At 49.5% G+C, this 14283-nt stretch overlaps 1 protein-coding gene across 1 annotated transcript; it reads right to left on the reverse strand.

Annotated features, from left to right (window-relative positions):
- Positions 1–563: 563 nt before the first annotated feature.
- On the reverse strand, positions 564–13654 carry dhx36 (DEAH (Asp-Glu-Ala-His) box polypeptide 36). The gene is made up of 25 exons (XM_029255788.1): positions 13186–13654; positions 12925–13052; positions 12494–12680; positions 11979–12017; positions 11182–11352; positions 10813–10892; positions 9929–10003; positions 8314–8480; positions 7723–7804; positions 7468–7608; positions 7262–7367; positions 5571–5658; positions 5426–5481; positions 5266–5330; positions 4738–4881; positions 3441–3558; positions 2894–2992; positions 2543–2716; positions 2352–2438; positions 2157–2240; positions 1928–2027; positions 1716–1806; positions 1524–1644; positions 1157–1309; positions 564–1070 (listed from the first exon to the last, which is right to left on the reverse strand). The coding sequence occupies exons 1-25, from the start codon at positions 13501–13503 to the stop codon at positions 885–887; spliced, it is 3060 nt and encodes a 1019-aa protein (XP_029111621.1). The 5' UTR covers positions 13504–13654; the 3' UTR covers positions 564–884.
- Positions 13655–14283: the final 629 nt, after the last annotated feature.

The following is a 14283-nucleotide window of genomic DNA, read 5'->3' on the forward strand; positions in this document are numbered from 1 at the left end:
AGCACAATGCAATTTTCTTCACCAAATAACCAGGGTCAGCAAGTAGCACAATGGTTAGAGCTGCTGCCTCTTGATGGAGGTTACAGGGTCAAATCCCATCTCTTGCTGTAGTACCCATGAGGAAGGCACCTACCCTAAAGCAGTCAGTCAAATCCGTATATAAAGTACCCAGCTGTTCACATGTGTAGGGCATAGTTAACTTTGGAGAAAAGCATCTAACCGAATAATTGTAGATGAAAGCGATGTACTTCAACACAACCATAAGAGATTCTTAACCAATATTAACTGCAGCTATTATGAGCGTGTTCTCCATTTACTGTGAGGTTAAGCCCGTGGTTTGTATCTCAGGACCTCCACAGGTCTGGTGGACACACGAAGCAGCAGTTGAACCATTTCAGCCTTAATGGTCCTCTCTGTGCTGAACGAATGTGCAAACCTCTTTACGCATCAATACCTTTCCTGGAATTGCAGGTCCAGTGAAGTCAGTACACTGCTGAAGTAGAACCAGTTGAGCAAGTTAAAGGTGAATTTTTTGGGGAAAAAGACCCAGTGGATGAGAGCAGTTTTCAGCTTTAATGCTTTACAAAGCAGGGGGCAGTCACGGTACAGGACTCTGAAAACTAGCCAATGAGTGGTCCTGCTCAAACCTGCAGCAGTCACATGTACTGCAGGTTCAAGCTGGGCTGGACCATACAAGTAAAAGTGAGTGAAGCTCATATTACAGCCTGACATGGAAGCTATGTAAAAAAGAGGGACTGTTTTCCCAACATATACAATAACATGAGAACACTTACCTAGGTTTTAACAAAAAAACAAAAACTAGCATTTTTTCCCAAAGATGTGAATAAATAATAGGTGTGGAGCCGAGGAGAGAAGCAGTGGAGTTAGTCGTAGTACCTGCCTCCAGCCTGGGTTCCACCAGAAGAGCCTGCGTTGCTCTCCTGCGTCGTGATGAGGTCAATGATGGCCAGAATGACAGCACAGTCCTTGGACTTTGAGTTGCTCCAGTCCACGGGCTGGGGGTTCTTGATCTTCTCCTCAAGGAGGGAGTCCAGCTCTGTCTTCAGATTCTGAAAAAAGCAAACCGGCACAGTGAGTTCCTGTCTCTACATAGCAGGATTTGGTCAAGTACATGGCTCAGCTAGCGCAGCCTGACCTTGACGAGGTGGGCAATGCGGGCTGGGGACTGGAACACGATCCACTCATCCACAGCTATGGTGTCCTGCTCCTGATCCTTTTGGATGGAAATATCTCCCCCAAAGAAGAGCAGTGAGAATGGAGACACTTCTGTGCAGTCATAGAGGAAAATCTGCAGGCAGGGAACAGGGTCAAAGGTCAATATCATTATGGCTACGGCAGAAACACAGATCAGGAACTCTCCTGGGTTTTGAACAATGTTTTATGGCTGAGAGTAACTGAGTGCGTGCCATCAAGTCAAATAAGATTCAAGCTGACCACTTGGTTTTCATGCTAACTAGTGCCAGTTTCAGAGCACCATGCGACAGTCGCCACACTTCACTCACACTGCTGGTCTTCATCTTCAAGTGGTAGATGAGCCAGGTGTAGTGGAACTCGGTCTCCTCTGCATTCACTGACTTTGGGTGGATGTTCACCTTTCCATCGGCCTTGGTGTAAACCTTCACGCTGCAGAGCAAACCGTCAGTCAACCAAAACACTAAGCGACCAGACAAGAGGATGCTGCAGCGCTAACTCACCCGGGCCGCTTCTTGCTGAAACTTGGCCGGATCTTGGCGACTTTAGGGTACAGGCCGGCCACGATGACTGCTTTGAGGAGCTTCTCATTATCTGTAGAAGGAGGCAACCAAATATGGGCCAAAGATCAAGATGAAATATGGCCCCGCCTTGTAAAAGTGAAATAAGAACCTTGTGCGTGCGTGCGTGCGCACACAACGAAAGCACCATTTACCTGAGTTGATGTTGGAGGCAGGATCTTTTGGGTCCTTGCTGCTGACAAATCCTGCACAGAGCAGGTGTTCTGCAAACTGACCCTTCATGTTGTGTAACATCTGGAAGAGGTCAAGAGGCACGGGGGGGGGGGGGGGGGGGGGGGGGGGGATGGAAGATCACATGACATCACCTAGGAAAGTCATTGCCAAGCAGTCAGAAAAACAGCTCTCCGGGAGGAGGTGACCTACCTGAAGCGTGTTGGCTGACAGAAAGTTGTCCCAGCAATACTCGCGCTCGCACTTGTAGCCCCGTCTCTTGGCTTCCTCCCAGCCCTGTGTGGGAGACATGTTCGTGCCATGAGTGCCCCTCCCGTTGGAACACTAACACAGCCACTAAAGTGATGTAAGGAACCCACTGGGATAGGAGCCACATGTTGGACCTACCCAGAAGGCATTGACCACGGTGAGATGGTCGCTCTTGGAGTTCTTGGACAGGGCTTTTCTCCTCATGTCTGCCAGCTTCTCTTTGCCCTGAGAGGGGAGACAGGTGGCTCTCTGGGGTCTAGTGGGGATGCAGACATGGAACGGTCCTTTTGAACATGAGCATGTTTGTATGTGTTTGTGTGTGGTCATACCAGGGGGATGAAGAATGGGTCCTTGAAGCTCAGGCTGGCTGCGATGGTGAGCACAGGGTCCAGACAGCCCAGAAGTGCCCCGAACAAGATCATCTTCCCAATGTGGGGCTCAACTGGCAGCCGGGCCAGGTGGAACCCTAGGGGGGTCAGCTCCTCGTGGTGGTCCAGGGCATTCTGACCCAGAAAACATCACCTCTGAGGTTTCTCAACATCCTTACAATTCTCATACAAGAGCAAAACCCTGCCCATGCAAACGTGTGACACACTTGGAAAATCAAAATTAAATCCTGATCCCTAAGACCTCAACAAGTGACGTGAAAGGTCAGCTCCGCTCTCGTCCACTTGCCCTACCAGTTCCATCAGGTGAGTGATGGCCAGCTGCACCGCTTGTTCTGAGGGCGGGTCCATGGCCTTCTGCAGGAATGAGGCGATTCTGCCCAACTTCAGGATCTGTGTGGGAAAGTGGACAGTGGTGGCTCAGCACAGAGCTAAATCTCCCTTACACTGTCAGAAATGGAGTACGACTGCAAACTCTCTTTCCACCCATCATTCTCTCTACTGAACACCTGTGGGTGTGTTTTGGCACGATCTACTGAGGCTGTGTGCCAGTGCTGTGCTGAGCTGTGCCAAGCGCTCACAGGGCTAGTAGCAAATTGTGACCCTGTTCTTCTGCTGGATTGTATTACACTATGTATTTAATCAGCAGGTGCCTTCACTGAAAGCAGCTCACACAGCCAAACAATGGGCAGAGATGAAGCATCTTTCTGACGGGTACAACGAGAAATGGGGTTTGAACCTGAAAATGTTCATCCATAAAAACAGTGCCTTCTAAACAAAGGGACCTACTGACCTACAGCACTATGAGACCACACAACTACAGCACTGCCAGCTGCCACACCTTGATCTGCAGACAGAGCTCCTCCAGTGGTGTGCGCTGGATCTCAGGCAGCTGGTAGGCATCCAGAAGACTAGCTCGAAGGCCATTGTACAGGTGGTAGCACTTCCCTGGGGAGACCCTGCACAGGCAGGACAAGAAACACTCATACACGGGTGAGGCCTTTTTACTTACACAACACACAACTGCAGATCATCCAGAAGGGCTATGAAACCCAGCCCTTTGGCACACACACTTTTAATCTTAACTTCTGCTGTCCTGATTCTCAATTCATAATTTTTTGACCGAGCCCCTGTGATTCAGACCACATTAAGATAAAAGCACTAACTAAGGGCTTCCTTCAGTTTTTAAACACTGAAAAAGTGCAGGTGCTACAGGTGTTTGTAAAATATGTTCCTGTTATTTCTTCAATAACACTTATTTAAGTATATAATTGCAGCTATAGTCTCATTAATGCCAAGTTCCCCTGCTTGAAGAAAGAATTACAGTCACTATGGTGCAAGTCACCGCATACATCCTGGTGTCAACACAGGAGAAGCACGGATGGCCAGCAGGTGGCGCAGTCGAGCCGACTATGCACTTCACTCTCTTTGTGCCCAGGGACTGTCCAGCACAGTAATGCGGACCTATTAGGTGCAGAGTGGCGAGATAATTGGGCGGCCAGCAACAGCGGCACACTGCCAGCTGCAGCTGTGAAACGTTGTCTGCACCTCCCCGACATACTAATGGAGCAATGGGCGAGGTGCGCCTGGCATCAGAGAGCACCCGCAGATGTGAGGCGAGTGTCCTTACAGCTGGCAACTCCCACAGCTGGGCCTGTTCTCAAGACATCTGCTCTGGAGCTCAGTGCAGCTCGGCACGACATCCGGTCCATGAGTAATGCAGAGCGGACAGACCACTGTGGCGAGTCAGTTTTCACAAGTGCCGTCTGTAGCAGCTGGTTTATGGTTGCTACTTAGACTGTGTGGCAGAGTGATGGTGCTCAACTAGAACCCGGGTGTGAGATGCCCATCCAGCCAGTCCCCCCCCCCCCACCCAGACTACCAGAGACCCTTAAAAGAGCACCATCCACAAGGTCACGTCTACTGCATCTCAGGTAAAAGAGCAGACAGTGGACTGGAAGATGCTGACGACCGCAGAGCCGTCTGATCTCCTTCTATGCAGCACAGAGGGAGAGGAGATAAAGCGAGAGACAGACAATGACAGATAGTGAACCTGACAGGGAGGGTGAGAGAGCAGCAGACGAGCAGCTGAAGTGATGGGGAGAAAGATGACGAGAGAGAGAGAGAGAGAGACTGACCTGCCGGCACGGCCTTTCCTCTGCTTGGCATTGGCCAGGCTCACCCACTCAGCTGTCATGGTGCTGATGTTGTTCTGGGTGTCAAAATGTGTCTCCTTGATCTTTCCCCCATCAATCACATAGACGACATCATCGATGGTGATGCTGGGGGAGGGGTGGGAGACAGAGACACAGCCATACGTCAGATCTCTCTGTTTGGGATGGTACAATAAAAACTAATGAGAAACACAGACTCAAACACACGCCACTTTCAAATAAAGTTTAGATTCTAAAATTAAAGTCAACTTGTCTTAAGATGAACCGGGCCCCGTGAAGCGACTAAGTACCGCAGTGAATTAATGAGCGGCCGGTACGGCACGGCGCACTGCAAACACAAAGCGATGACAGCACTCTTTAGCACCGTGTCTCTGACAGTATGATAATTAATGGGTCTGACAATGTATAAGGGATGGCTCGTGCTCTGAGGACATCTTAAGGACGACACTGCTGCGGTGAAGGCGCCATAGGAAAGGTGAGACGAGGACACACCTGGTCTCAGCGATGTTGGTAGCGATCACGATTTTCCGCACTCCTGGTGGGGGCTTCTTAAACACCTGAGTGGGAGGGAGATGGAGAAGAACGGTGCGTTAAATGCCTACATTGCGCAAACTAAGCACAGAAACCACAGCTTCTGCGAGGAGCTACACACCTGCGTCTGACTGACTGTTGGCATCAAGGAATGCAGTGGAATGATGATGAACTTGTCTGGGGGGGGGGAAAAAAAAAAAATCTTTAACAGGGAGTTTTCATAAATGGACACTAAATCTCAGAATCATCACAGTGGCTGTGGTTACCTGACTTTAACATCTGCTGGGCCATGAGAAGATCATTAAGACCACTGATGTTGTCCCAACCAGGCAGGAAGACCAGGATGGCACCATCCTGAAGCAGTGCCAGAGCTGTCAATACCCCTCTCCCTCTCTCACACACACATACCAAGCAAAATGATCTGCGAAAAACACATAGACTGGCTCTTTGACTTATAAACACAGGTAGTACTGGAAATCTGTAACGTGTTTTGTCTCTGACTCCAGTCACTTTTACTACTAAGGCTCAATAACAGACGTCCCTTGATTTATTCTCTGGTTTGGTTCTATAAAAATATCTCTAATACTGGTATAATAAAAATACAACTTGTAATATTTTACTAATTTTTAGCTATATTAAAATTTATTTAAAGTGACTGAATATAGTATATTGCTTCCACAAACTCTTCTCCAATGCAGACTGATGCATCCCAAGAATATGTGCAACATTCCTCATCTTGATACTGATCACTGAAATTCAGGAACATCAGGCATGAACTGTGAACACTGTGAAAGTGAGTTGAATTAAGGCGACTGACATGTTTGGGTGCTTTTTACTGCCACCTATCTGCTTGGAGGGCCATCATGCTGTGAGAAGAACAGTTCCAGGAAATAATTAACTTTAGAAAATGTGTTTGCAGCACTTTGTGACATGAGGAGCCAATGGACATTCTGAGACACAGGACAACATGAAAAAGGACAGAATAAAGACTACATCTAGCCAACACACACACACCACTTCAGCCCACTGAAGACAGAAGTGTTACTGAAGTGAGGCACACAAAGAACGAGAAGCGAGCGCACAGCTCAGCCTGACGGGATGACGAGCCAATGGGAGGCTTTGTTGAATCATCACAAGAGGCAGCGTGTAAAGTGGAGAAGGTCAAAAGGATGTCCATTAACACGTTGGGGAAATGGGAGAGACACGCTCCGCTTTAGTGGCCCCTGCTGTTATTTTTAGTTTTGGTCCAGTGCAGACAAAAACCGGCTGCGGGTCGTCACCAGGGCCATTCGAAAGCCTGCGGAGCAAAGCTGCCCCGAGGGGGGTGGGAGGGTGATGCATGGCCGTTTTCATTTCGGGTCGGGTCACGACCCACTTTCTCTCACTCAGAAACCCAATGTGACAACTGGAAAGCTCTGTATTCCCAAACCTCGTGGGTAATTAATGGCAATTAATCACATCGCTTCCTGGCTGAGGCCTTGATGGGGATGTCAGTGACGCAGAAACCGCTCTAGTCTTGACACCCACAAGGGGTGGGGCAGCGGGAGTGGCTTCTAGCACTCTTAAAAAAGTTAGCTTCCAATCAGCGTTTGGTGTGCGGCTCTATCTGGGACTGAGGTAAAAGCGCGGGCCTGGAGTGAGGCCAGGAACACGATCCAGTGAAAGAAATACACAGTGGAGCCAACAAACATCCATTAATAGCCATAAACAACCCTGAGAGACTATTCTACATGAGGACTGAGCAGGAAGGGCCTTTATCAGCCAGCAGGGACACACGGTGTGCTGTGCTAGACCCAGGGCTCCATTAGCAGGAGGGCACAGCAGGCCATCGACAGTTCGCCTGCCAGCAGCTATGTGTCCCTGGCACCAGGGTGGACTCGCAGCGCACAGCCAGCAGCCCAACAAGTGTGCGAAGGGTATCGGTACAGCCAGCTGGGGACCCTGCTGGTAAACGTACCTCTTCCTGCAGCACGATGTATTTGATGAGCTCCACGATGAGTGACAGGTCAACCTTGTCGTCATCGTCCATCATCTCCAGGACCTCAATGGTGCTGTCAGAGTATCTGTAGTATAATAAGAGTCCACAAAAGGTGTTCAGTGTAGGGGTGTTAAACACTGATGAGGGTTCACCCAGCAGCTCCCAACCCACCAAGAAGGCCACACCTGTCTCGCAGCGTGCGCGCGTAACAAGGCCAGCTCTCCTGATACTCCTCCTCCTTCTGCTCCTTCTCGGGCCGAGACATCTGGCCTTGCATGAAGCGTCGCTTCCACTTAGGTCGGCGGTCCTGCGACTGAGGCCGATATCTGCCAAAGGTACGGGAAGTTGTTGTGTGTGAGAGAGAGAGAAAGCGCTGAGACCCAAATGAGCATCACTCTCCCCTCTGCAAGCCCCACCCGCACCTTTGCAGGTACACTAACCTAAGCATCTGTACCACGTCCTCCAGCAGGTACTCCTTCACTGGGTAGGTAAAGCCAGGGATGTGGATCATTGGACAGTTACCTGCGAGGTGGTTGAAAAATGTCAGAAGAGACTCGCAGCTGAGCACAGAGTGTGTATAAATATATATGAGCTGTGCGCACAGCGAGGGTCAGTGTATTTAGTCTGGTGACTTTGCTCTCAATTGTGACATTAAGTGATCGTCCTGAGACAATGTGTACAATTTCGAGCATACTCTATGTGTACATGGCAGTGAAGCGTCTTCAACTCCATCACTTGAATCAAAGCCTAAAACTATTCTGCTGTAGTCTCGAGCAGTTCTCCTTCCCACCCAGACATTACAGACAACAATTAGGCCTCACTCTTGCGCTCACAATCCCCTTTCTATCCCAGGAATGCAGCCCACGGGGGGAGGACTGTCTGCCGGGGCTCTTCAGGGACACTGCAGCACCAGGTTTGTGCGATTAGGCTAATTCAGGAGATGCCTGTGCACCTCAACTGGTATGTGCTCGCAGTCATTGGACAAAGACCCCCTGGACAGAGGGCAGCCCCCAGTCCACAGTGGTGCTCACCAAAGTATCTGGAGAACTTCTCAGCGTTGAGAGTGGCACTCATGAGGATCACTTTGATATCTTCGCGGACGCGCAGCAGGTCTTTAATGATGGTGATGAGAACGTCTGACTGCAGGTTGCGCTCGTGGATCTCGTCCAGAACCAGGTGACTGACGCTCGACAGGTGACTGCTCATAGGTAGAAAAGCAGATGTGACCATGGTACTGCCTTTAATGTGCAGCTCTCGCTGTTTACAAAGTACAAAACTCATTAAATGGCTAAGTGTTGAGTGAATTAGCCGTTACTGCAGCGGGAACCCACCTTACGATGTTTCACATCACCCCATATTTGTGACCACGCCGCGCTATTACATATTTACAGTACCGTGCTGCATGTGTATGGTTTTTGCCTTCTGTTCCATGCGAGTTCAGCGTACTGTCGTACTACAATGTGCACATAGAATCCTAAATTGCCCAAATACCATAACTATTACCTGTTACATCAGTAACATGACTAAGAATAGGGATGGAAAGTCGTCAAATGCAGCAATGCTAAAGTAAGTACATAAATAAATACATCATTCAGTATTAAAAAACATCCAGAAGATTTAAAAATAACTTGGATATTATCTTTTAAGCATGTATAGTTTTTGGGTGCCATTTGATGAAGATATTCAGCTCCAGAGAGAGGAAAATTGTTATAAATATTAATGCATCTCTCCATTTTGGGGAAAAAAGCCCTGCTACGTATTGTTTTATTATAAGACGCCCTTTTTTTGTCCACATCGGTGTGACATAGCGGGGATCCCCGGAACAATTACAGACCTCAGAGAGGAACTGGACAAATGTTCTGCCCACACCTCATTATAGCACACAATCAAAGGTGAAGAGTAGTCTGAGGTGGATCTACAGTGAACATGGCTGCATCTCAATAATCCACTATGAGACTTCTGTTATTGTTATTATTATTTATTCAGCTCTGCTGGTGTAGTTTTTGCTCTAATTACTACCACTAATGTGCCTTGAATCAATGAAACCACTAAGAACTAAATTCTTCCCTGTCTACCCGTTCATAAATATTCAAGTGTGTGAAGGGAGTTGCCTAATTAGCACCAGGAGCGAGGGGCATCTGGGGTCTCATTAGCACCAAGACGTCTCCGCCGTGCGCCACTGTTGCCACACTTCAACCTGGTAAATGTGCTTGTGTTTTGCCACGGAAAGCTCTCGGACTTTGACTCTTGCAGTTTAGGACTCATTAGCCTCAGAATCCTATGGCTCAGGTGTCTGTTGCTAACGATTCCCTCAGAGAAATGATTATATCTTTAATTTAAATACTGTTCCAAGTGCGAACAAACACACCGAGCGGCTTTTCAAAAGAAGAGCTGCGGGTTCACAGATCTACATTCCACGTGCTGACGTTAGAACTCCAAGCCCTGTTTAGCAGTGTGTTCCTCCAGCACAGGACCCTCCATTGCACTGTTACAAGCGCTGTGCGGAGACCTGGGCAGGGAGGTGCAGCCCCATCGTGGTCTCAGTGGGCCCCCTGCTGACATGAGAGAAAGGGGGGGAAAGGCTTGGGGGGTGGGTGGGGGGCAGGAGGTACAACGGGGCAGAGGAGGGGGGGTGGCGGTACTCACGGATCAGAGCGAAGCCACTGCAGGATAATGCCTGTGGTACAATACAGCATGGAACCCTGTTTCCGTGGTAACCGGCTAGAACGGGAGCCAGCAGGAGGAGGTGGGAGTAGAAAAAGGAACAAATAAATAAATAAATAAGTAAATAAATAGATACATAAGGTCTCACTTTGAGCAGCGCTTTCGCAGGTTACAGCAGACAGGCTTTACACCCTCTTACTCAGCAGGTCCCCCATGGGTCACACGGACAACCCCTGAGAGGCCGACCCCCCGCATCTCCACATTTGTGGATTTGATGGAAAATTCCATTTACACAACTGGGTTGGGAGGCGAAATGAGATTTTTGAAGGCCTACAAGTTGTTTCAAAGAAGCGTGACAAAAGTACATATTTCAGACAGACTCGGGGGTGAGAGGACCCCGTCACGGGTCTCTCCTGCCTAGGGCCCTGCTACTGATTTTGCTCCTTTTTACTCTCATTAGCCGTATGCCCTCATCTCCATCACACACAGAGACCTGTCAGCGAGAGTAACGGCACCTCAGAGGAGACACAAATCTCTGCTCTGTCACAGGTGCGAACGAAGCCTGCTGACCTCCCAAAGTCTGAATCGCACACCCACCTGAAACTCTAGCCCCTTGCACACAGGGTGGAGCACTTGTTTATCAGTGCAGAAATCAAGCGCACCCCCCCTCCCCCCCCACATGCCTGAATCGATCGGCTCAGCTCAGGGATTTCACTGCACAGTGCCAGGCAGTAGGCTACCGGGCTGTACCACTAGGGTACAACTGTACAAGGTCCAAAGGACCTCAAGTGAGCCCTAACTGGCCAAAAGGTATGACCACTCCGCTGTTCTGCACTCTGTTACAGTGAACGGCTCCATCGACGTACCTCTGCAGTCGGATCTGGTACCCGCAGGAATTCCCCTCCCCCACGGCTTCAGCCCGCTCTGCCGCCACCCGCTCTGCCACCTGCACACAGGAAACACAGTTGTAACCGTACTTCGCCAAGCATCATCACAAGCTACAACCACCCGAAAGCTGTGGAACTGCACAGAGCAGTGTTGGCTGCAGGACTGTTAGAAAAGAAGCTGAAGCCATGCCCGTGAAGGGTCCCCAGAGCCATATGTCTACCCACAATCCCCGGTGCACATGGTGAACAAGGTGTGTGGGCTAGTCACGTTACATAGTATCCATTGTAAGTTGCTCTGGAGAAAAGTGCCTGCTAAGTGAATAAATGTAAATGTAAATGTGTACGTACAGAGATGGCACTGATGCGCCGCGGCTGGGTGCACACCACCCTGCAGATGGAACCCATTCCACGCTGGATGCTGTCATCCAGGATGAACTGGGTGACCTGTGTAGTCTTCCCACAGCCCGTCTCGCCGCTCACCACCATGACCTGGTTGGCCCGGATCAGCTGGACCAGCTCCTGTCAGAACCAGGGCGGAACATGGGTGAGCAGGAGAAGGGGTGCTCTTCACTAAAACACACATGGTTATACCCAGCAAAATGAGCCAAGTTCTAGAGGGAAAACACCCAGAGCTTAGAGTGCAGGGATGACAGAGTTAACATGCGAATGTTCAAGAGCACTGTGAGCTTCCAGAGTGCAACATTGCAGCAGCGTAGCACTTGGTGCAAGCGAATGGGAGTCTCCGGAGGAGTGCTCCACAACTCGAGGCCTGACAGGAGGCCCAACACCCATCTGCTCTCTGCCTGTTACATAATCAATTACATAATGTGCTCATCTGACACGTCTTCCTGCAGCTCATCCATAGCTTCTGCTCTGCAACAGCTGGAGGTGCTGAGAGACAAACTGACTCTAGACCCTCAGGGTCAGAACCAGACCCCTCAGCTCAGTGGCACCACTGACTACAGCAGCGAACCCCCCCAGCCTGTGTGAGAATACACAGTATTCCCTGCCTCTACACTCCTGACTCCAAGAGTAGTTGCAAGAACAAATCACAGCTGAAATGTATGTAAGCATCCCTTTTTCAGAGCTGAGGAGTGTACGCTCTTCAGAGGTGTGTGACTGGACTCTGCCTTGAGACACTTTACCTCCTTCATCCCATACGAAGGCAGCTTCTCTCGGAATTTCTGAAAGACAAGAACAATTCACACAAGTAGTCTAAAACATTTTTCAAGGATGAACTTTTGAAGGAATCCAAAACCCCATATTAGTAGCATTTACATTTACATTTATTCATTTAGCAGACGCTTTCGTCCAAAGCGACGAACATCTCAGCAAAAGTACAATTTATGCATTACATTAAGAGAAAGAGACATAGCTGCAGACATGTGACTCAAGTAAACCTAGTTTGTTACCTACCACTTGCTGCACCGAGGTTCACGGTTCGAATAGATGCATAAGACACAGGATAGACAAATCCCAATATTGTAAGATACACAAATGCAGTATTTACACAAATGCAGCATGCAGTATTTGCGGTGAAGAGGGAAGAGAGACACACACACACACACACACACACACACACACACACACACACACACACGCACGCCAAGGGAGAAGTCCAACATCCTCAGGTACATCAGACCAAGTAACACCTTCTCACCAGCATCTCCAGGTACTTTTGGTCGCTCCTTTTTGACTGCAGGTCCCTCTTGAGCTCTTGGTCGAGAGTGGAATTGCGCACCAGCTCCTGGAACAGAAATTCCAGGCTTCTGTCCTTCGGCGTTTCTTTCACCTCCTTCCGCTCAGCGGGAGGCGCTTCCTTTGGAGGTTCCTCACCATCGAAGTAGCTGCCATGCGGAGATGTTTGTATCAACACGAATACGACAGAAACGCACGTGACGACATTTAATTCTGAAGCAACAGGCCATATCTCTGCCACGGAATTATGTCTGTGCCACAGAAACCACCAGTACAGGGTCTGGAACGTCATGGCTGCGAGACACGTTCCTGGATTACAGTAGTCCACCACGTGCTTGGCACACGCACACACACACCGCCGAGCTCCAAAGGACCGGAGCACTTACTCCTCACCTGTGCTGCTTCACTGGTGTCGCCCCTGCAGCCCCTGAGGAAGCAGCAGCAGGTGTGTCTCTCTGGACCTTGTTCAGCAGCTGAGTGATGTGCTCCTCTCTGGACTCGTCCATCTGAACCACAGCCCTCTGCACAACACAGCACACATACCTGGATGACGTCAGTCACTGTCAGCCGCGCGACACACACACACACACACACACACACACACACACACACACACACACACACACACACGGTATTTCACGTCACGACACTTGCCGACTTCCTCTCCTCCTCTTTTCGCTTCATGCCGCCCCTCTTCGCGTACCACAGGCCGATCTCCCGGCCTTTCAGATGTGCCGGATGGCGGCCCCGAGACCCCCCGCCTCGCCCGGCTGAGGCTCCCTGCTCCTCCCAGCCGAGGTTCCTCTGGGCCGCGCCGCCGCCGCCGCCGCCGCTCGCCCCAGGCCCAGCTCCGCCGGCCCCGGCCCCGGCCCAGGTGGTTCCACGGTGACGGTCCCAGCGCTCATCGTCACCTCCATCCCCGAAGCTCCGGCCGCCCCTCCGGCCCCTCCGACTCCCGTAACCATAACTCATAACGCCGCTAGAGCTACCTGGCGAACATCTATCTGAACGGGTCGGAACGACTTTACGCAACAAAATTCCGCGTAGCGTTCAGTTGTACAAGTTCACATTAAAAGAACCGCTCGATCAGGCGACGGGAACATATCCGGCATGGCGCAGGCAAATGACGTCACACCGCAACTGTCACCAAACAGTCAGCGTTCTTCGCTCTGATTGGTCCAGATGTTTTACGAAGGGCAGCCAGCCCAATAGGGGAGAACCGCGTCGATTTTCCGATCAAAAATCAGTTTGCTGTGAGCTCGAGCGGTTTTGTATCATTCAGTTCCTTTGTTTGTCTTGTTTTATACATCCAAAATAATTTTCCTTTTTTTAAAAGTCCAGACTGTTACGGAAATTTTCATAAAAACTAACAGACAAATAAGAATGTCTTTATTGTGCATTATTACATTTATTTATTACAATTTTACACACACACACACACACACACACGTTCTACAAAATGTGTTACATAAAGGTTAAGGTAGCTGCGCGGTATGCATTGCTCAGTGATTTTTTTTTTGCCAGTTTTCTCTCTGCAGTTGCCAAAAAGTGTTGAAGCAACACTGAATGAAACATTTAACATTTATTACATTTACATTTCTTCATTTAGCAGAGGCTTTTCTCCAAAGCAACGTACACATCTCAGAGAAATGCAATTTGAATTTGTGCATTACATTAGGCATTTTAATTGCATTACATTACGTTTTAATCATCGACACGCGAAAGGAAAGTAAGCGAGAGAGCGCGGGATCC

Source organism: Scleropages formosus, chromosome 10 (assembly GCF_900964775.1).
Source record: "Scleropages formosus chromosome 10, fSclFor1.1, whole genome shotgun sequence".
NCBI lineage: Eukaryota > Metazoa > Chordata > Actinopteri > Osteoglossiformes > Osteoglossidae > Scleropages > Scleropages formosus.

Bases quoted from the DNA above. Each gene is read 5' to 3' on its own strand.
- dhx36 (XM_029255788.1), bottom strand. From the start codon at position 13,503: ATGAGTTATGGTTACGGGAGTCGGAGGGGCCGGAGGGGCGGCCGGAGC. The intron at 10,893-11,181 runs GTACGTACACAT...TCCTGTGTGCAG, and splicing joins GGCGCATCAGTGCCATCTCT to GTGGCAGAGCGGGTGGCGGC. The intron at 2,241-2,351 runs GTAGGTCCAACA...TCTCCCACACAG, and splicing joins CCGTGGTCAATGCCTTCTGG to GGCTGGGAGGAAGCCAAGAG.